Here is a 23,262-nt window from a genome sequence, read left to right as displayed (position 1 = left end):
GCAAACATCTTCTGGCCCTGGAGCAAGGACTTTCATGAAACTCCATGGGTGCAGGACCCTATTTAACACACAAGCAGAGGTCATCTACTACTGGGAAGGGGCTGAGGTTATGACAAAGTCTAGCCTCCAAAACCCAGGCACAACAGCCCTGTGTCTAGGATCACGACCAGGATAGAAGAGTGGAGAATCCTTCTCTCGCCCTTCCGTAAGTCTAGCACCAGGTAATGGGCATTGGCAGCCTGTCCTTGAGAGAGGATACAACAGGAAAAGCCCTCCAGTGTATTGGGACAGCTGAAAGCTGAGTGTTAAGCAAAGCTCTGGCAGCTCAAGACCCAGGAAGCAGCAGCCCATCAAAGAGGTTACAGTCATGTCCAGGGCCAGCCACTCCTGTCTACACTGACCCTGCTGGGACCTCACTGATGGCCTAGCAGGAGACGAGTACCCACTATAGGCACGACTACTGTTTCCACAGATTCTGCAGCCTTCCAAACATAATGCCTATATAATAAAAATTTGAAAAAAAAATTGAAATAAAAATTTCAAAGACATGAGAAAATACAGGGACAGGGAGACTACTGTCAATGCTGTCAAGAGATAAATTAGGTGGGGTGGCTCATGCTTGTGATCCCAGAACCTCTCTGCTGGCCGTCACGACTAGGTCAAGGATAGAAGCCACTGGTATCACTGCACCACGTAGTTTTCACTGCTTGAAGAGCCCTTGGTCACCTTACCTTTGAAATAAATTCAGTCACTTCTGAGGAAGACTTGGTTACTGATGTTATTGAAGAATCAGACCATAAGACCTTAAAAACAAATATACAAGTCTTAACAAACAGATACCACATACTCAGATTCCAACTGCCTAGGGCCCACAGCTAGTAACTACTGCCTAGTGAATGGTACACTCACACTCCTGACTTGCTAAGAAGACAAAAGTCATATATTCCAAGTCCATTCCAAGTCACTAGGGCATGGGGGCCACTCCTAGGGCATCTCTGCCATCCAAGTACCCATGTGCACCAGGTATGCTTCCTTCTCTGCATGATGCATGTGACTCTGGACAGAGCATCAAGTCACCAGAAATCACCCTTTTCCTCTGGAAGCAGGTGTCTGTGCCACACAGTTGCTGTGGCTATGTGAAAACATGAGCCCAGGCCTAGCTTGGGCCCTCAGGCAGATGACAAACGTGGAACGGGAGAGGTCCTCCACAGGAGGGCTGCACCAGGCCAAGAGAGTCTGAGAGGTGAGCAGGGCTTGGAGGCAGAAGCTGCACATGCCTGTGGGCTTAATACTTACTTTAGCCCATGGCACTGGGGCCAGCATCATCTTGTGACTTCACAAAGCTCCTGGCACTGGCTGAGCTCTCCTGTCATCCCTTCTTGAATGCAACAAGCCTACTGCTCACAACAGTGCTATGCAGCCCGAATGCAGCTACTTCTCAGGTGTATATGTGTGGGGTTTTTTTTTGGGGGGGGAGGGGGGTAGTGGCAACATGTGCAAAGGACAACATGAACCCACTTAGAAAGGCAAAGATAGGAGGCATGAAGTCTAGGCCAACTGGGAGATCCTAACACACAAATTTTGCTAAAACTCAGAAGTCATTGCCCAAAAGGGACACATCACATTTACCATGGTGTGGAGGCAAGAGCACAAGATGCCAAGCCCCTAATCCCTTCCCTGTGTGGCTGAGACAGCCCTGACCTGGGAGGGCTCAATCATGTTCCTCTCATCTGTGAGATGCACATGGATCTGCATGCTTCACCATCAGCAGTGTGTGGCAGCTCTCCCAAAGCCACAGCAAATGGAGAGAAGACAACCCCATGACTTCACAGGTGAGGCAACTACAGTCGCTGAGCTACCCTGCTGCTAGGAGTGTGGCTTCCATCCCAACTTGTGTGCACTTTGTAGAAAGATACCTCAGTGCTGCTTGGCTTCCAACCCTCCCACAAAGCTGGGGTTCCTCAGTTTGGGCCACATCAACCCTGATATCCCAGATTGAAAACTGAAGACTGAGTCACCCAGAGCCTTGAGTAGAGACAGCTGGCAATCTGTTTCTAGCAGGAGTCTTTTTTCCCCACATCTGACCCAAGGAAAGCACAAAGCCCAGTCAGACAAGGGCAGTACGACAGCCATGCTGAAAGAACAGTCTAACCCCTGCCATGGCATGGCTTGCCCTGTGTGTGTTCCTGAGTTTCTCACAGCCCAGAACACAGAGTGGGAGATTCACAGCCTAGTCTCAGGGATCTAGTCCACTTCCAAGTTGCCTAGCTTTGGCCAGGGTCCAAGGCTGCACTGGCCTCACTCACTCTCCACACAACACAAGGTACTGGAGGAAGACAGGCCACCACAAAGGCATGGAGACGTTAATGCATCCAATCAGAGCTGGCATCTGCCACCCTCCTCCAGGAGCCCATTCCTTCCCACTCCACCAGCAGGTACTGCAGGAAAGTTGAGGCACACTGCACCAATTACTTCCTCCAAGAGCTGCAGAGCCATACTGTGGCTGACTTGAATCTTTCATCACACAAGAAATGAGCAACACACAGGCTCAGGGAAGCTCCAAATGCAACCTCATTTCCTATTCACATGCAGCACCTTTGTCTAGAGCCACCAAAATGGCATGTGCTTTCTTCTGTACCAGCCAGGTGCTGGGCAGATTGGCCCCACCCAGCCTACAAGGTACCTTGTAAGATCCCCTACTCTTCCCAAACTCCCAGCCATCTTAAGGAAAAACAGCACGGAGGATGAAGGCCTGCAATCCACATTCTCAAGGGACTTGATGCCAAGAACAGAAAGAAGAGCTTGGCTGAGGCAATGGTGGCGAGCAATGGTCTGGCACAGCACGCAGCACAGGCCCCAGGGAAGGATCTGGAGGATAGCCCAAAGCAAATAAACCTCCAAACATCCACACTAAAAACCAGAGAAGCTGAGCAGAGACATGATGCCAGGGAAGACTGAATCCTCTAAGATGGATGAGGCAGGTGACACCAAGACTCTTCCAGAAGTCTAAAACCTTTGGCTGGAGACACTGAGGCTGCCAGAGATCCAGCCAGAGTGAAACCAGGTAAGCATGCTCCCATATCCCTCAGGAAAGCTATGGCTAGGACAGGCATGATGGCATACTCCTTAAACCCTAGCACTCAGGAGGCAGAGGCAGGAGGGTCTCTATGAGTTCAAGGCCAGCCTGGTCTACACAGACAGTCAAGACTACATAGAGAGACCCTGTCTCAAAAAAAAAAAAAAAAAAAAAAAAGAACGAAAAAGAAAAAAAGAAAGAAAAAGAAGGGCCGGGCGGTGGTGGCGCACGCCTTTAATCCCAGCACTCGGGAGGCAGAGGCAGGCGGATCTTTGTGAGTTCGAGGCCAGCCTGGTCTCCAAAGTGAGTTCCAGGAAAGGCGCAAAGCTACACAGAGAAACCCTGTCTCGAAAAACCAAAAAAAAAAAAAAAAAAAAAACCAAGATGACTATTTAAAAAAAAAGAAAGAAAAAGAAAAAAAAAGAAGGAACAAAAAACTTGGCCAGCCCATTATCAACCACCAGGGGGTGGGGTGGGGCAAAGATGAGACACCTCCAACAGGAAACATCAAAATGGTATTGCCTGGCTAATCCTTAAGACCCTGCCACACTTTTTTCTTCCTTCCTTCCTTCCTTTCTTCCTTCTTTTCCTCCCTCCCTCCCTCTCTCCCTTCCTTCCTTCCTTTCTTTTTTGGTTTTTCGAGACAAGGTTTCTCTGTGTAGTTTTTGTGCCTGTCCTGGATCTCTCACTCTGTAGACCAAGCTGGCCTCGAACTCAGAGATCCACCTGGCTCTGCTTCCCGAGTGCTGGGATTAAAGGCGTATGCCACCGCCGCCTGGCTAAGATCCTACAACACTCTTAAAAATAGATGACTCAGTAAGGGCAGTAGTTCACACATCTAACTCCAAAACTCTTGACAATTCCTATAACCCCATGCTGAGATAGGATGAAAAATTCCAGTCCTGCCTAGTAGGCTACACAAAGACACTTTGCTTAAAAACAAACAAAACAAAACCACAACTCTAAGAGAACAGACCCGAGTGAGTCAGAAAAGCATCAGGCTCAGTATTGGCTGGCCTGTGTTGCCCGGTCACCCTATAGTCATGTGCAGGCAGTACCACCTTGTCTGGCTAGTAAAGAATGCTCTCAACTGAAAATAAACTTTCTAAGACAAGACACAACAGACCAGTAACTGCAATGCCTTTTGAGGGGTGCACTGTACAGCGGTGTCCTGGAACCCAAGACAAAGTCTCAGTTACCATGCTTCCGAAATGGCACCCCTCCACTGTTCCTCCAGCACACCGTCAGGTGTAGGGAGCAAGCTTCTGAAGAGTCTGTTAGTTGACTTTCTTCAGACACCCCCCCCCCCCATCTGCTTCCTGCAACTCTGGCTGGATCTCCTCAGGCCTAGCAAGTGCAGTTGCAGCAAAAATAACACTAACTCTCTGGAAAAGAGCAGGAAGATTCACACCTGTCTGCAGCAGGGGCTTGAGTGCCTCCATCCAGTAACCCAGTGCTGGGAAACACTGTGTTCTCATCAGATTTTTGTCAACTCAACACAAGCTAGAGTAATTTTGGGAAGAACGAACCTCAACTGAGAAAGTGACTCCAGCAGACTGGCTTGTAGGCAAGTCTCTAGTGCATTTTCTTGGTTAATGATTTATGGGGGAGGGCCCAGCACACTGCTGGATGGTGTCACCCCTGGGTAGATGGTCCTGGGTTCTATAAGCAAGCAGGCTGAGCAACCCACGGGGAGCAGCCAGTAAGCAATATTCTTTCATGGCCTCTGCTTCAGTTCCTGTCTCTGGTATCTGTCTTGAGTTCCTGTCCTCACTTCCCTTAGAGTATAACCTGAGAGCTATGAGCTGAAATAAACCTTTTCACCTTTTCCTTCTGAAGTTGCTTTCTTTGGTCATGGTGTTTATCACAGCAATAGAAATCCTAACTACGAGCCAGGCAGTGGTGGCGCATGCCTTTAATCCCAACACTCAGGAGGCAGAGCCAGGCGGATCTCTGTGAGTTTGAGGCCAGCCTGGTCTACAAAGCTAGTTCCAGGAAAGGTGCAAAACTACACAGAGAAACCCTGTCTTGAAACCCACCCCCCCCCAAAAAAAAAAAAAAAAAAGAAAGAAAGAAAGAAAGAAAGAAATCCTAACTACGATACACTGGCAGCCATCGAATGGAATCTAGAGAACCACAAAAGATGAGGATGGGCAGGAAGTTCTGGGCTTCTCCCTAAGCACACAGAGCCCAACAGACACTTCAGCTGTCCAGCGCTCAACTCACAGTGAAGCAGCTATTGCTTTTACTTACTGTTCTCACCATTTTCTATTCTACTCCACTAGTCTGTGGAGTACTTTGATTCTCAAACAAAATTTTAAGATTTTGATACCAAGTACGGTAAGCCACACTTGGGAGGCTGAAGCCAAAAATGGCATACTCAAAGCCAGCCTGGGGTACACAGCAAAACCTTAGAGTCTATCAAGAAGTAAGACAAAGATGTTCACCTTCGATTGTAGTTGATGGTAAGCCACATCCAAGTGTGTGATCGGATGTTGTGGCACCTGTGACACATCTCCCACTCAGGACAGTTGAGCACATCACCCCTAGACCCTCAGCAGACTTTCACTCTTTCCATAGAAGCTTTCTGACATGCTCCCTCACCAGGGAGTAGTTTGCATTTTATAGAATTGTAGTTTATATCTATTATATTCTATTTCATAGGACTGGCTTGCACAGCATACACCTGTTTGAGGAGAGTGTGAGTCACTGTGCCTCTCTGTGCCCCTCTCTTGAGCGGTGTTTCACCGTGGACAGTACAGCCCTGGGGACCCAGGTTCCTAGGGCAAATACTCACACCATTCATCTTGCATCCTGAAGCATCACAAACAAAGTTGTGCAGCACACAAGTAAAGGAGGGTCTACAGCAGATGTGGGTTCAAAGGCTGCACTGAGGAGTCCCTTTGCCCAGTATGCCATTCCCCCACCCCCTACCCCCCCACCCCCCGCTCCCAGCAGCAAAAGCACACAGAATTCCAGTCTTAACAAATCAAGTAATCAAATACGGCCAGCTTTCCTCATGTGAGCCCTTCCCATAGGCAAGAGCTCTTCCATAGTGCTTTAACATTGTGCCCCAGCTATGAGGCTGCTGGCACACCTTTCCACACATGCTCACTACCACTACCAGCCATGCCTTTTTCTTGGTACTCTGTCCAAATCATTTGCCAATTTATTCTCTCTCTCTCTCCCTCTCCCTCTCCCCTCTTTCTTTCTCCCTCCTCTCCTTTCTTTATTTTTCTACTCACTCTGTAGACCAGGCTGTCCTCAGACTCACAGAGATCTGCCTGCCTATCTCCCAAGTGCTGGGATTAAAGGCTGCACCACCATCGCCTAGCTGATTGCATTTTTTAAAAAGATTTATTTATTTATTTATTATGTATACAGTGTTCTGTCTGCATGTATGCCTGCAAGCCAGAAGAGGGCACCAGATCTCATTATAGATGGTTGTGAGCCACCATGTGGTTGCCGGAAACTGAACTCAGACCTCTGGAAAAGCAGCCAGTGTTCTTAACCTCTGAGCCATCTCTCCAGCCCGTGTTTTTATAACTGAGCTCTGAGAGCTCTTTGTAGACTTTGGGTATCAACTCTTCCTGCCTTATGGCTAGTCCACCCATTCTTTTCAGAGCCCTAGACAACAGCTTTACAGAGGATAGCAGTCCTATCTACTAGCTGCAGCTTTTATAGAGCACACTTTAGCACTGGGCTGTGAAGCCTTTCGCTAGTTTGTTTCCCAAAGCTTCCCCTCTCCTCTCCTCTCCTCCCTCTCCCCCCTCTCTCTTTCCTCTCTTCTGCTCCCCTCCTCTCTCCCCCTCCCCCTTCCCTTCTCTCTCCCTTCTCCTCTTCCCTCTCCCCTCCACCTCTGGTTTTTTGAGACAGGGTTTCTCTGTGTAGGCTTGGCTGTCCTGAAACTCGCTCTGTAGACCAGACTGGCCTCAAACTCAGAGGTCCACCTGCCTCTGCCTCCCCAGTACTGGGATTAAAGCTGTGTGCCACCCACTGCCCAGCTTTTCTCTGTTTTCTTCTGGAAGCTTTATAGCTTCTGCCTTCCAGTCAGGTCTCTGGTCATTTCTGATTGAACACCTGTGAGGGAGGTCTAGGGCAGGTGTCTCTTCCAAGCTAACCTGTCTTCCTTGAGCCAGTTCCCTAGGAAGCCTACCAGTTCAGCCCTCTGGGCAGAAAGCATCTCTGGTCTTGTGGCACTGATGAGTCACTGGATGAGCACCAAGCAAATCTGCTCCAGCACAGCTACACTGCACCTCTTGAACCTTGGCTGCTCTGTCCTCAACATACAGCAACAACTACTCTTCCCCTCTCTGGTAAGAGTTCCTCCTTCCAGAAGAGGTCAGGCAGCTGCTGTATTACCAACATCCACCTCTATGTGGAAAAGCTGTAGGCAGTTCTGGGAACCATGTCACCAAAGCCCACAGAAGCTGCACTGAAGACAGAGGGATCCGAGCCCACTGTGACAGACTGGCAGAAGCAAAGCTGGCTCCCAGGATGGCGCCATTGCACATCATCTCTACAAACAGAACATCCCTCTCAGATAAACTAGAGCAACACAGACAGACAGAAAGGAGTGACTTGTGAACACATCCTCAACCACCACGAGACACCAGGCTTCCAGGTGTGTAGCTAGCTACCACAGCATGTCCAGGGTCCTGTAAAACCTGCTGCCCACTACCTTGAGCACTGGGGGCTTGGTGGGTCCATGGTGCTACAGGGTTACCTACCAGTCAACAGCCTCCAGAACATATACCAAGGTTCTCCTTGTGTTCAGAAAAGACCCTACCTGTGGTACAAAGGATTCTCAACACACAGCACCTCTAGAAAAACAGCCCTGACTCACACACAGTACTAAACAAGAGTGTCTTCTGAGTGGACTTCCCAGTACTGCCAGGGCAGATTCTCACAATCTGTCCATGTCTGAAGACAGAGTCTAAGAAATATCTAACTTGCCAGGCCAGGTGGGTAACAAAACCCTGATACGAACCAGCAATGCATTTCCCAGTTTCCTTTGCAGATAAAGTGAGACCAAGAACCTGAATTCTTGTCAACAAAATGTAAGTGGAAGCTCTTCTAGCTGCTCCTGAGCATGTCCCTCCTCTCTAGTTTGCATCCGGCCCACTGCCATCTTGGACCACAAGGTTAAAAACTATATCCTGCGAACACACACACAGTAAAAGCTGGAGTCAGCCAGAACTGAGTTCTGATGAAGGTCTGGGACTGCCTCCCTGAACACCACAATAGAGAATAAAAGGAACTTTGGACTGTCTAAGCCTTTGTTATGGCCGGCTTCTCTTACACAAGATAGCCCTTTCTTCATGGTGCATCAGTTAGGAGCACATTCCTCTATACAGACCAAGTGGCCACAGCCATGCAGTCAGCATGTACGTGCGTCTCATCTAGGGGTACTTGCTGTCCTAGAGTAACCAGTGTCATAGCCTAGATTTCACTCTCTCTAGACCCAGGGTGAATGCAACCAGGGAGGAAGGCCACAAACAGGTTCAGCCACTGTCCTAGTTACAAGTGACAAGGACTGAATTGATGTTCTTTAGAGCTTAGCTTCTTCTTGAGAAGGTGGCTGTCCTCCAATACCTTAGCCCACTCCAAAGACATCTGCCCCAGCCAGGCTCCAGGTTCATCTCACTCAGCACCATTGCTCTACAAGACGCACAGCTTTTATTATAGTACATAAAGTGGCTAATTGTGACAAATGTGCCCCTCAATACCTCCAAGGTAAGGGAAAAAACAGCATCTTACCTCAAAGGAACACTCAACACTTCTGTCATTTTTCGTGTGTGATAATCCCTTCAGGTCTATTTTTTCAACACTCGCTGTAAAAACAAACACAAAATTTTAAGGAGGCAGTAAAACTTCAGATACAAATGATTGCTGGGCATGTGACAAGTAGCTATTCCATACAAGGCTGCTAGAACCAAGACCTGAGTAGCAACTGCATCAGCCTCAGCTGGTAATTGGCATCTTGGAATACTAAGTGATACTCAGACACCAACCAAATCCCAAGAAAGGGAGTGTAGTGAGATTGAGTGGGACAGCACATTTGTGAGCCCTTATGCTGTCCTTTAAGACAGTCAAAAACTTGGCCCAATTCCTAGGAAGCTCATGACCATTGTCTCCCATGGTGAATGGTCTGCACAAGAAGAAACCTATCACATTCTTTGAGGGTCTTTCCATGGATCTGTATGCCACTGCTCAGCTTTGCTGCTAGGGCAAAAATGGAGCTCTGAATGGCAAGGTCTAGGAAGAATCACAGTGGTTCCCAGACAGTGTGACATGATTATGAGGTTGGGGACTGCCCATGATAAAGGAGAGTTGCTGTCATCATGGAGTTCTGAGGCCTCACTCTACTTCCTGTTCCAAACTTTTCTCCTCAGAAATGGAATGGCACCATTAAACTACAAGCACTGCTTCCAGGAAAGCCCAAACGTGTGTTCACAATCAAGCTCTCTATCTGGACACACACATCCTCCCCCAGATGACAGGGTTGCTGATTGATCCCATCCGGGGACTCAGCTGCTTCTTCCAGGCAGTTACTTTCCACAGGCATGAGAGAGAGTCACATAACCCACTGTATTAGGCAACTGGGGAAGACTACAGCTGAGGAGTACTGCTATGTTGATGGAGCTTCCAGGATTCCAGAAAGCCACTGCCGTATCCTGCAGAGCTTTCTTCACACTCAACTCTAGTGATAGACGGTGACATACTCACTAGGCTTTACACTCCCTGCAGGGACACTCTTCTGGTCAGCAAAGCCAGAGCTTTCGAGAATGCCAGTTCTATGAGATGTTGAGGGACAACCCAGAAATTTTATAGACAAAAGATCTAGAGGAGAAAAACCCCTTAGCAATGGCAACCTGCTCTGAGGCTGCACTGGGAGGTTCCTATACCTGTAGTGCTCCATGCTGGAGTCACACACGGTGGTATTCGTTTAAATGTATTAAAATGGAATAAAAATAGACTAAACTCTGGTCTAGGTATTGAACAGACACATGTGTGGGGCCACTCCTCTGGATGGTGAAGAATGGATATTTCCAGTATTCACAGGTCTTTTGTTAGTACTGTGTGAACGGACTAGCATACAGACCAAAGCACTTCCTCCCATTTGTGAAAACAGCTTTCTTAGCACATGACTACACAATTTGCTCTAGTACCACTGACAGCTGCTCTCCACCTACTATAGTGAAGCTGGACTCAAGAGCAGAGACAGGCACTACATTAGGACCCCAGTCTGGATGCTGCACCACACCACAGCAGAGCATTTACCCACTACACTTAGCAGTGCCAGCTGCAGGAGAAATGGGAGCAGATCAGGAACTGCCTGGAAGAAGAGATGTGCCATCATCCTGATGGCCATCACAGCACCCCTGCCATCCAGCCACTCCTTCAGCTAGAGGCCAGCAGGAAGCAAGCCCTCAGCATAGACTCAGTGACACCATTCTAAACACCCTCCTTCTCTAAGCAACAGACTGTAGGACCAGTGCCTGCCCTGCCCAGAGAGAATCAATTTGTATCCAGTGTTCCCAGACCAAAGAGCATGAGGGTGTATGAGAAAGGAAAAAGGAAAAAAACCACTTGGACCAAGGGAAGTGACTCAGAGCTGGACAGGAAAACGGGCAGAGCAGATGAATATCATTTAGCTGTTTGCATATAAAAGCATTCTGGAACCAGGCCAAGTACTCACAGCCAGCCCACTGCCTATAATATGTTTTAAACCTTAGTACTGATCTCATTGCCTTACTGCTGCTAGCCTCAGCACCCAACTAATTGTGGGCTCTTCTTCCAAGCTCCTAATGCCAGGGCAGTGGCTTAGCAAGTAAGGGTGCCTGCCACCAAGCCCAATGGCCTGATTCAATCCCCAGAACCCAAGTGATGAAGACGAGAACTAACCCGTGCAAGTCCTTTGACTTCCACAGATGTGCCATGTCACAGCACACACAATAAACATAAATAAATAGACAAATAAATGTAATAAAAATGTTTTAAAATACCATGTTTCAGTTTACTCTCCAACTTTGGAGTCACTAGAGGCCATGATTATAGGAACTAAATTGGCTCCGTGGCACAGCACATGCCTCGTGTGTATATGGGTCTGAGTTCCAGAGTTCCAGCCCCAGTATCACAAAGGCAAAACAAAATTCACACAACTGAACAAAGTTGAAGGGTGTGTGGGATGCCAGAGGCCAGACATCTCCTCCAAGCAGCACCATGCACTGGGAAAGTCTCAACTCCCAGGAAACTGCTGGGTTTTCAGGACTGAGAATTATGACTCTTACACCAATGGCACCTTATACTGCAGCTGGCTGGAGCAGCCAGTGGGTCTGCCATCCTCCTCCTTTAGCCAAGAGAGTCGGAGACATTCAAACACAATGGGCGCCGCAGCTTTGCAGTTGCCTTTAGGGCAGATCTTGCCAGAATCCTGCCCACCGGTCTGAACAGCTCCCAGGGCTACAGTGCAGGGCAGCTGATACCTTGGAAGCTTCGTGGGCAACAGGGAATGCCTTTCTCAACCTTTCTTTCCCTCTTTTTATTTTTTTTAAATATTTATTTGTTTCTACTTATTTATTTTGAGGCAGAGTCTTTCTCCATAGGCCTGGCTACCCTGGAAAACTTTATTTCCTGTATTTGTTTATTTTTCGTCTATGTATGCGTGCTGGGAGGGTGAACTGACTTTGCCTGGCTGTGACTGTGTGCTATCTTTCTTTACTGCTTCATTCTCTCTGACGGCGATTGCTGCTACAAGAATGGCAGACAGTAGGCTTTAACAGGGCACCAGACTGTCAGCAGTTCCTCAAAGAATTCTTCTAATACCTTACTATCAAAACAGGTGCTGGGTGCAGGCCCATGGATCACACCAACCCTGGAAAACATGCTGCCCATGATCAAAACTAGACTCACCATCTCAGAAGGCTGTGGGACAGTGGTTTGTGTAGCCTGTTTTGAATATTTTTTTTTAATTTTACATGCACTGATGTTTTGTCTACATGTGTGTCTGTGTGAGGGCATTAGATCCCTTGGAACTAGTATTACAGAGAGGTGTGAATCAGACCCAGGTCCTCTGGAAGAGCAGCCAATGCTCTTAACTGCTGAGCCATTTCTCTAGCTCAAGTATAGCCTGTTTTTATGCTCAGCTTTGAAATAAACCTAATTAAATAATGACAGACACAGGAAAGCATTTCCAAGGGTTTTTCATGCTTAGTGATGCTGTTCAGAAATCAAGCTACATAAATACTTAGGAATTACAACTGCAATCAAGGAAGCCATTTTTGTCTCCTGCATAATACACAACCTGGCTTTCACCCCACAGAACGTCTTAACACTTTGGGGTAAAACGTACACAGAGCAAATGCAAGATCTCAAGTCCAAAACCAGTCAGTCAGGGTGAACATATGGACTCCACCCCCAGGTCATCAGTCATTGAGTCAGGATGGAAGTGAGCTGGCTGGTGGACTGGCACCTGCAGGCTGAAGCAGGGCATACAGATGCACACATCCCTCTGCTCTGTGCAGTGTCTGATTCTTAACCGACTTCTGACCAAAGGATACCTACACCTCCTGCAATTACTGGTAAGGTCTGAGCACTGGCTTCCAATGCTGTTCCTTTCCTGTATCTTTTTGGGATACACTGCACCACACTTGGGAACTCTAGCAGTGTGTGGGTTCTTATGACCTCACAGCTCTGAACTAAACTGTGTGATCTACAGAAATGAAGTTCACAGCAGATACTCAAGAAAATCATGGGAAGAGCGGCTGACACTGTGTCACTTGGATTTTACTCAGTATTAGTGTGGACTAGCCACAGCTGGTGCATGTCAGGGTCCAAGGGAAGGACACTGCAGTTGTTTTCAAGCACTGTGAGAGTAATGTCAGGTGAGACAAGACCAGGGCCAGGGAAAAGATAGAGGAACATAGGCCATAACCATGATGGCGTGTGAAGGAATTCTGAGCTCTCCTACAGGTTCTGGTCAGCTTACAGCTCCGTTCAGATGGCCTGCTGGTATGAGGCTTGCTGCTCACAGCATTGGCAGTTACTGGGTCCCTATAAGCTGCATGACTCACCTCGGCAGAGAAATCCTAGCCCAGCTTCAGGGGACTATAGCACAGCAGACCAATGCAGACAGCACTGGGGCTTGAGATGCTGCTGGGCTGTGAGCTAGGACAATGGTCCTCTCTTGGAGGATAAAAACAGAGAGGCAGGGATGGAGGCAAGAGAGCCCAGAATGATGAGGATGTAAAAGACAAGTTGTCTGATATTTCCTTTTTCTTGATTTTTTTTCAGATTTTTAATTTTATGTGTATGAATGTTTTGCCTGTATATATGTATGTACACATGTATGTACACCATGTGTGTCTGGTGCCTGTAGAGGTCAGAAGGCGGCATAGAACCTCCCAGGACTAGAGTTACAGATGATTTTGAACCAACATGTAGGTGCTGGGATTCAAACTCTGGTCCTAAGTGGTGGTTTGAGTAAGAATGCCCTCCATTGTCTGGGGTACTTGAACATTTGGTCCCCAGTTGATAGCATTATTTGGGGAGGTTTAGAATGTATAGCCTTGTTGGAAGAAGCATGTCACTGGAGGTGAACTTTAAGCGGCTTTTTTTGTTTTGGTTTGTTTTTGTGTTTTTGTTTGGTTTTTTGAGACAGAGCTTCTCTGTGTAGCCCTGGCTGTCCCGGAACTTGCTCTGTAGAGCAGACTGGCCTCCAACTCACAGAGATCCACCAGCCTCTGCCTCCCAAGTGCTGAGATTAAAGGCGTGTGCCACCACCATCCAGTGGGCTTTAAGAGTTTAAAAGACTGTGCCATTTCCAGTTTTCTATCTCTGCTTTGTGCTTGTGGTTCAAAACTATGAGCTTTTAGCACGCTACTCCACGACCATGCTGCTGACCTAACATTATGAACTCTAACTCTTTGGAACCTTATGTCAAAATAAACTCTTCCTTCTATGAGTTGCCTTGGTCATTGTGTTTTACCATAGCAACATAAAGTAACTAAGGGGGCTGGAGAGATGGCTCTGCAGTTATGAATACTTGCTCCTCTTTTAGAGAACCTGGGTTCAGTTCCCAGCACCCATATTGCAACTCACAACGGTCTGTAACTTCAGTTCCAGGGGGGATCTGATGCCCTCTTATAATCTCTGTGAACACCAGACACCACATGGTACACATATATTCATGCTAGCAAACACTCATAAATAAAAACAAAAGCAAGAACTGGGACCAGCCAGGTGGTGGTAGCACACACCTTTAATCCCAGCACTCAGCAGACAGAGGCAGGCAGATCTCTGAGTTCAAGACCAGCCTGGTCTACAGAGTGAGTTCCAGGACAGTGAGGAATACACAGAGAAATCCGGTATTGAAAAGCAAAACAAACAAACAAACAGCAACAAAAAAGAAAAAAAAAAAAAACAAAGAAAGGAAAAGAAAGACTGGGACCATCTCTAGAAATTCGGGTTCACTGTAAGATATTTTTCCTTCCCAGAATTCCTATCCCTTAGAGTAGGGGTAGGTTTGGCTGGGTCTGCTCACCTTCCTGCATCCTGACTTAGAAAGGTGTAATTACTTCTTTTTTCTTCAGATGGCCAAGGCCTAACTTTGGCTTCAACTTCCTAACTAAGCTTTAGGCTTCCATGCTCTTTTCCTAAAGTGCCCTCTGTGTGGCTGTCGCTGCTATGGAGTTGCCCTCCACACTATCTTATCATCTCTGTTCTCCTCCAGGGAGCTGTGAGATTTACAGCTTGCCTGCCTAGGGTTTTCCTTTCAGGTTTTAGAAAACTGTCTTCAAGCTTCCATTTGTGTCCCTTCTTAAATTATTCTATTAGTGAGACCAAGAGCACTAAGAGCGGCCCCAAGTTCCATGGTATCATAGTACAGTGGCTCTGCTGGAGTCCCGGGTTCCAGCCCTCTTACTGAGGTATCTGCTTTCTATCTCACTGTCACTGCTAATAGTCTTCCTTTGCAAACCTGCTTTCCTACCTTTTAACTCTGTGCTCAGTGGAGAAAACGAACCATTTATGCACCCCTAATTACCATCGGTACCAGAACAACCAATCTGCTGGGTGTGGGAGCCAAACCTGAATCCCAGCATTAGGGAGGTAGGGACAGGGGCATTACAAGTCCAGGGCCCTCATCAGCTATGCAGCTGAGTTTGAAGCCAGCCTGGGCTATGTGAGATCCCACCACCACAACAAAGCCATGTAAAAACAACCACAAAAAAAAAGACACACATTATCTGATGTAAGAACATCCAGTGGACAACAGGCTGGGAATAAAAAGAGGGACTGAATTTACAGAGCAAAGAAAAGTGTCTTGTCTAAAGAGGAGGGAGTGAGGGTGAAAATGGTATACATGGCTTACAGGACCTGACATGGTGAGGGCACAGCACACACAGCCTCTGGAGTGCCAGCTGGAAAGGAGGAGGAGGAGAAATGAGTCCGTATCAGCTGGAAATCCTCCAGACTTGGTACAAGCAAAAGAGCTATAAGAAAAACCACATGTAGGGACATTGTAGTCAAACGAATCCCAACCAAAGAAAACTATAAAAACAACCAAAGAAAAATGGCACTGGCATAAAAACAGCCAATCGCACACTGCAGGAAGACTCTCATTAAAGAAGACCGGCAGGCAGACAGACCGCCTCTGGCAAAGCTAAAGAGCAAATCCAACTCAGCCAAGCATTCCATGATCAGCAAGAATGAAGTCACAGGGAACCACATCTTCAGACTAATGAAAACGGGCAGAGTCTTCATCCACAGAGCTGCACAAAATGAACTGGGAGCACCACTTTCGGGAAGAAAAAGGGCAGGCAGGGAGTAAACACACAGAGCATTCAAAGACTATCCTTCTCTCCCTGTCTCAAAATATATGCAAAAACTCTAAGGTTCTATCACGGGGGCACAAGGAACACAACACCTAAGCTGTGGTACATGTGGTCCTCTACACAGGGCATGTGGAAACCATGCCAACACTGTAAATACCCTCATTCACAGCACCTGCCACTTCTAGAGGTGTAAACACTGTTACCAAGGAACATCTGCAAGTTCAGTATTGACTCTGAAGAGTCAGTATGTACACATACACAGTTTCAAGATTCTCAGATTTTTTTGCTTTTTAAAATTTACTTAATTTGGGCTGGAGAGATGGCTCAGAGGTTAAGAGCACTGGCTGCTCTTTCAGAGGTCCTAAGTTCAATTCCCAGCAACCACATGGTGGCTCACAACCATCTATAATAAGCTATTCTGCCCTCTTCTAGCATGCAGCTATACATGCGGAGCACTCATACATAACATATAAATAAAAACTGTTTTAAAACTTACTTAATTTTATGTGCATGAGTGTTTTGCCTGCATGTATGGATGTGTACCACATGTGTGTGCCTGATGCCCAAAGTGGTTAGAAGAGAGCAATGGATTGATTCCCTGGAACCGGAGTTAGGATGCTTTGAGTCATCATTTGGAATCAAGCCTGGGTCCTCCTAAAGAACAGCCTGTGCTCTATGCTGCTGAGCTATCTCTCTAGCCCAGATCCTTACATTTTATCAAGATATTAGCTCAAAGTAGAGTCTGAAAAGTGAAAGGTGCACACTACACTTCCTCCGACTCACCCACTGCCTATAGAAACTCTGTGAGAGCAATGTCCCTCACTCCCAAATCCCAGCCTCATTTTCTTTAGGGAAAGTGAGGAAGCAGTCACTTGGGTAGTTTTATATGTCCTGTGGTTCAAAGGAGAACTGCTGAGGAAGGCTGTGAGTAGACTGCTTAGAAATGTCCTAACGCAATTTGTGCACGGCCCGAGGGTTGATTTCCAGCACTGCAAAAGAGTAACAATGACAATAATAAATTAAAACCACAAAGCACAATAATAAGTACAGTAAAATAAAGCTGTGTGTTCCGGGGGGTGGACACTCACTGCAAAACTCTGAACTCTGCTGTCTGTCCTCACAATGAGGCCCAAATACAGAACAAGGAATGTCCCATGCACTAAGGCTTCTTATTGTTGCTACACTGTGATACCCATGAATCTCAGGAGAGGTAACACACTGTTGTTGTTTCAGGAGTTAGTTTTTAATCTTCAATTACTGTCTTGTTAAAATTCATGCACGGATTTTGAGTTTCTTTTTTATTAAAAGTCCAAGAATGATCTGGGCATGGAGGTGCACGCCTTTAATCCCAGCACTCGGGAGGCAAAGGCAGGTGGATCTCTGTGAGTTTGAGGCCAGCCTGGTCTACAACAAGAGTTCCAGGTCAGCCAGGGCTACACAGAGAAACCCTGTCATGGAAAACAAAAAAAATAAGAAAAGCCCAAGACTTTTGAGGTTCAGGCTCTCCCCACTTCCCCCCGAGACAGGGTTTCTCTGTGTAGCCCTGGATGCCTTGAAACTCTCATTGTAGACCAGGCTGGCCTCCAACTCACAGAGATCCACCTGTCTCTGCCTCCCAAGTGCTGGGACTAAAGGTGTGCACCACTGCTGCCAGGCTCAAGGTTCAGTCTTTAAGCTGCTCTTCATCATGATAACATTATACAACAAAGCCATAAGCCTCAGTAGCACAGAACCAAAACACTGCTCAGGCTGAAATATTCCACTTTGTCTGATGTGTAAAGTTGCTACAGACATAAATTCTTTCAAGTCTATCATTTTTAAGAGTGCAAAGAACCTTAGTTCAGAGATATTTCATATCTGCAGTTTAATCAAGGTGACAGAACCAGCCTTCCTTCACTGTTTTGCCAGAGACAGACTCCAATTCTAGCTGTGAAGGCACAAACCTCCCACACTGAGCATCACTGGGGGGTGTTTCCTCTTATACTCCTGACCCTTTGGCACCAGTAACAACTGGCACAGGGACTGGGACCTGAGACAAGTTATCTTTTGTACAATGGTCCCCAACCATGGCAGGGAAGGAGGGAGGACAACCATTCACCAGGCCTGTGGACTTCCCGCACCAAACCAAGACCTCTGCTCCTACACAGAAAGGTAAAACCCAGCACCAGGAGAAAGTGCACTTTGGCACTAACACCTTCACTCTCCTAACACTCTCTTCATCCCCACAACACAGGTCTGTGCCTTAGGAGCTCACCTATGACTTCAATCTCATCTGTAAAGTGGGGTGTATTACTCCTGGGAATAAGGGATTCAGTTCCATGATCCCAGGGTCACTGAGAGCTCTGTGAGAGAGTGGGAGTACAGATGCTTTAGGAATGCTGCCCAAAGCCTGATCACTCTGTAAGTTCCATCATATTGCTGTAAGACTTCTAAGACAACAGAGAACATTGAATAGAACTTCAGACTACAGTGACCACAGACCAATGTCTGGCAAAGAGGAAGGGACCATGAGAAAAGTACTGAAAATTCAGTTAGCTTGCCTGCCTATGCTGGACAGAAGAAACTCCTGGTGTTGGCTGGTGATGAGTGGTGGGATGCTGGACTGGCTAAAAGTGGGCAGCATGGTCTTACAGGACAGTCTCCCTGGTGTGCTCCACCACAGCCAGTGCCACAGCTGCTCAGCCTTCCTCCTCCTCAGCACTAAAGCATACAATCAGAGACCAGCAGACAACAGCCATGTTTTTCAAATATACCCAGAGGCTGGAGAGGTTTCTCAGCAGTTAGAGCACTGGCTGCTCTTCCAGAAGACCTGGGTTCAGTTCCTAGCACCCATGCTCACAACTGTCTCTAACTCCAGTTCCAGGGAACTGATGACTTCATCTGGCCTCCAGAGACACTACACAGACATGGCACAGACATACACGCAGGCAAAATACCCATACACATAAAACACAAATCTTAAAAAAAAAAAAAAAGAAAGAAATTATACCCCATAACCCAGGGTCTTGGTTATGTCTCAAGAAAAAGCACTATGGCATAAGGTGGATGCCCTGCTTGGTCTGGAGGCTGCTACAGAAAGGAATCAGCCCTCACAAGAGGCCCTGCTCTCAGCTGACTCTCTCCAGTAGGCAGTCTTGCTCTCCAGGTGCCAACTCCAACCTGGTGGGACAGTCAACAGAGGGACATAGTCTCCTGCATCATATGCATTGTGACCTTGTAGCTAATGCCAGGTGGAAAACAGGTTTCCCAGGATTGTTGTCACCCACTGCTCTCCACTGTGCCATGGTCTTAAGACACAGATGTGGCACAGTGGCAAAGAAGCAGACCACCTAGAGCTGCAACCTAGCAGAGCAGACAGCACTCCACGTAGAGTAAGCATAGGCCTTTAAAGCAACAGCATGGAATGCACCTGTGAGAGAAAAAGCTGATGCTTGGGACACAAGAGAGAGAGGAGGGCAGAAGGACCAGCTCAAGTTACAGAAGGCACAGACACAACTGTGAGTAGCCAAGCCAAGCAACTCATTAGTAGGGATAGGCAGCCTCAAGGCACATGAGCAGCCAGGACAGACACCCCTGCCTAACTCTGCTAAGACCTGGTCCCACCAATAACCTCATCCAATTTCAAATTTGTGCCTGCCCAGGTGCTTCCTGAGTCAAGGAAGTCAGGAGGGCCAGGGTCTGTGATGAGAGGTTTCATCAGCTGCAGATCCATACTGAGCAAACCCACACTCCAATTACATTTTTAAAAATTGCACTTGTTCAGTGGCACGAGCAGTGTGGAACTTCACTGAGGCTGGTGGCACTGAGGGAGTGAAGACAGCAGTACCTGTCACCACAGCAGCATGGAGTAAGTCTCAGGAGCCCGTTTAGTTGGGAAAGAAGTGTTCTACAGCCCAGCTGCTTTAGATTCTAGGCTTTGTTCTGGTGTGAGGAGCAGAGAATATTTAAACCTTCCTTTTTTCTCCCTTAATAAACACCAGTATTTGATGTTTTTTGTTTTTGTATTTTTGAGACAAGTTTTCTCTATGTAGCTTTGGAGCCTTTCCCGGAACTCATGCTGTAGCCCAGGCTGGCCTCGAACTCACAGAGATCCAACTGGCTCTGCCTTCCAAGTGCTGGGATTAAAGGCATGCGCCACCACTGCCCGGCTAGCATTTGATGTTTATATTGCTGAAATGTGGTGGTGAGTTCCTTGGGAGAATCAGAAAGACAACAGCCCCCTCTGAGCATGCCTGATTGAAGGGACTCTGGTCAGCTCGAGTGTGGCAAACATTGGCTCTGTCAGGCCTTGCCTTTCTCCCTGATTCCCTCTGCCTTGCTAAAAATCATTAGATTACATCCCTAAAGCTAGCTACCGAAGTCCATTCCCTTATTTGGCCACTTCTTCCTCCTGAGGCTGACTACCAAGGTCCAGCTGTCAAAGTGTTGAAGTCCAGCAATCAAAAGTCCCCTTTGGCTCACCTAATTAACATGCCCAATTAAAATTAAACACAGGGTTTCCCCTTGTACCTTTATAAACCACCATTTTCCTATATGCCACATCTGTCTCCTCTCTGTCCAGAGGCAGTCCTTTGTCCCCTCCAGGACAAATACCCCTACCCCCTCTCCCTTGTTCCCTTCCCCTTCTCTCTCATCCTTTATCTCCTGTCTTTGTCTTTTATTCCCTGTCCTCTGTCCCTCTGGAGCAAATAAATCTCCTCTGTGCTGGGAAAACTTGGTCTTGGGGTCCTGAGCTGATACTTTTCCTTTCAATAATGACACTATGTCCCAACAGTCCACAGCTCTGTACTGTGGATGCCTTCTCCCTGCACCTGGAATCTCCCACTAATGTCCAGCATAACTCACCCACCTTTGCCATGTTTTCCCAAAGGCCTCTTGGGCAGGGACTCCTCCGTGGAATGTGCTGATGTATGCAATGCATTCTCCAGACTGTTGCTAATGCTGCTGACAGGGGTCTCAGTTCTGGGCGCCATCTGAGGAGACAGAATATCATTCTCTTACTTTTTTTTCTGCATGAGTGTCTCTTGTTGAAAGTTAATACACACAAACGTGGCTTTGAGTTTTCCTACCATAACACAACATCAGACAGAACAGTAGTCTTAGCCATGGTGGCATGTATCATATGCCTTCATCTGAGGCAAAAACCTGTTTTTACATCTTTAAATTAAATGCTTTCCTATAATGAATTCCACAGAGCTCTGGAAGCCACAGAAAAACACAGCACAGCACATCTGGCCAGGTAACAATTCCAACAATATATAAGAGACTCCCTCGGCAATTCCTCTTCTAGGGATCGTTGTGTAACACCTTCCTCCAAGATTGAAGCATTCCACCCTGAAGGGAAGCTCCTTGAGCAGGAAGGTAAACAACTCAAGATAGCTTCCGGAAGTGCCTGAAACTGACCAGATTCACTAGGCCCTTCCCTAGTGAATGAACAATAAATGTTCCCAGAATGAACAATAAAAGCAGAGAGTCCATTCAGATGGAAGGTAGTGGGCAACACCAGCTGAGCTGCAAAGTTAACTGAGGGGAACAAGAAGACTCTGAGACCAGGACAGCTGAACAGCTGCCTGGAAGAAGTAGAAACCAGCCAGAGCCGCCTGCAAGAGGTTTAGACCACTGAGGCATCTGGAATGGGCACTCTCCAACCTGTTGAGCTGCCTGCAGGTGTGCAGTGTGCTCCTGGTTCCCAACGTTGTGAGCTGTCACCCATGCTGGGGTGGGCCTTGGTGATACAGCTGTCTTGGAGACATTTGTGTCCTTATAAGTAACCCCTCACTATATTCATGCAAGTAACCCCAATAAAACTCACTGGTTCACCAAATACATATTTTGGTGTGTCCTGGGATCCCCATCTAGGGTGAGATGTGTATTGCATCTCCCCAGGAAAAGTTTTGTCACACAAAAGGATTCACCACATTAAATTTTTACACAGGAAGACCTGACACTGAAAACTTCATTATCTAGAGACAGGGACCTGCTGATATAAGCCAGGGGACACCACAGCTAGACTGTGACACAGCCAGCCTCTGCTGTTGCTGGGTGTAAGGAGAAGATTCTTATTATGTACACACACAGAACTGGGCCCACAGCCCTGGACAGCTGACTGGTCTTTGGGGAGGGGGTGGACTGCAGTATTCTCCATTTCCCCCTTAACAGTACTGGAAAAATTTACAGCCCAAATAAACTAGATATAAAATAAAAAAAAACAGCAGTGCTTTCACTTCAGTCTTACCTAAGATTTCAAATATTAGCCGGGTGTGGTGGTGCACGCCTTTAATCCCAGCACTCAGGAGGCAGAGCCAGGCAGATTTCTGTGAGTTTGAGGCCAGCCTGCTCTACAAAGCGAGATCTAGGACAGAAGTTGAGGAACTAGCAGTCACTCTTGGTCCAGCCTTTAACTTGAGCGGTGAGCACTTGGGACATGCTTGCTCCTGATATCCTAGCCCTGTGCCCATGGCTTCCCGTTGTTACCTGCCTGGTGGTGGCAGGTATCACTGGCTGTTCAGAGGCCAGACCCAGAGCCTGAGGCTCTGAGGTAGACAGGCAGTTGAATGAAGGCACAGACCACCACCAGTTTGTCAGAGTCACTCAGTAGAAGCCTGGTCAAACTGGGATCAAGAAGGCTTACCTCTGACTTGGTGTGGTGGTGTACACCTTTAATCTCAGTACTTGGGAGGCAGAGGACGGTGGATCTCTTCGAGTTACAGGCCAGCCTGGCCTACACAGTGATTTCCAGGCCATCCACTGCTACACAGGAAGACCCCCAACTCAACAATAAAAGGCTTATTCTGCACCCCAGTATCCAGTAGAGCACAACAGATGCCTATAACAGCATGCCACCAGCCAGTCTCTATGAACTTGAACAGAACTCAAGGAAACAAATCCTAGTCATTCATTCACTTTAGAAATACAATTCATTGTGGCTAACATTACCAAGAAGTTGTCAAGAAGGTTAAATTTGGGGGGCTGGAGAGATGGCTCAGAGGTTAAGAGCACTGACTACTCTTCCAGAGGTCCTGAGTTCAATTCCCGGCAACCACATGGTGGCTCACAACCATCTGTAATGAGCTATGGTGCCCTCTTCTGGTCTGCAGTCATACATGCTGTATACATAATAAATAAATCTAAAAAAAAAAAAGTTAAATTTGGGTCTTAAGGTGTTGGTAGAGTGCTTGCCTAGCATCCATGAATCCCTAGGCCTGATCCCCAGGCATGATGTTTCCCACCTGTAAAACCTAGCACCCATGAGGTAGAAGCTGAAGAATCAAAAGTTCAGGGTTTCCCTTGGCTATACAACAAGTTCAATGCTAACCTGGGCTACATGAAATTCTGTCTCAGGAAGGAAGG

At 47.2% G+C, this 23,262-nt stretch overlaps 1 protein-coding gene across 6 annotated transcripts in view; it reads right to left on the bottom strand.

The window, feature by feature from the left end:
* Positions 1-23,262, bottom strand: part of Zcchc14 (zinc finger CCHC-type containing 14) — a 55,933-nt gene that overhangs the window by 11,122 nt on the left and 21,549 nt on the right. For all 6 annotated transcript variants that reach the window (XR_009379411.1, XM_059263891.1, XM_059263892.1 and 3 more), the window contains exons 2-4: positions 20,762-20,885; positions 8,837-8,910; positions 732-803 (exon numbers count right to left, since the gene is read on the bottom strand). Coding sequence is in view for 5 of the 6 variants with exons in the window: in XM_059263891.1 (XP_059119874.1) it covers positions 732-803; positions 8,837-8,910; positions 20,762-20,885 (270 nt within the window). In the remaining variant the exon portion in view is untranslated. The remainder of the gene's footprint in view (positions 1-731; positions 804-8,836; positions 8,911-20,761; positions 20,886-23,262) is intronic.

This window comes from Peromyscus eremicus, chromosome 5 (genome assembly GCF_949786415.1).
Source record: "Peromyscus eremicus chromosome 5, PerEre_H2_v1, whole genome shotgun sequence".
NCBI lineage: Eukaryota > Metazoa > Chordata > Mammalia > Rodentia > Cricetidae > Peromyscus > Peromyscus eremicus.
Note: the sequence above shows the minus strand (reverse complement) of the source record. Positions and strands in the feature narration are given on the sequence as shown.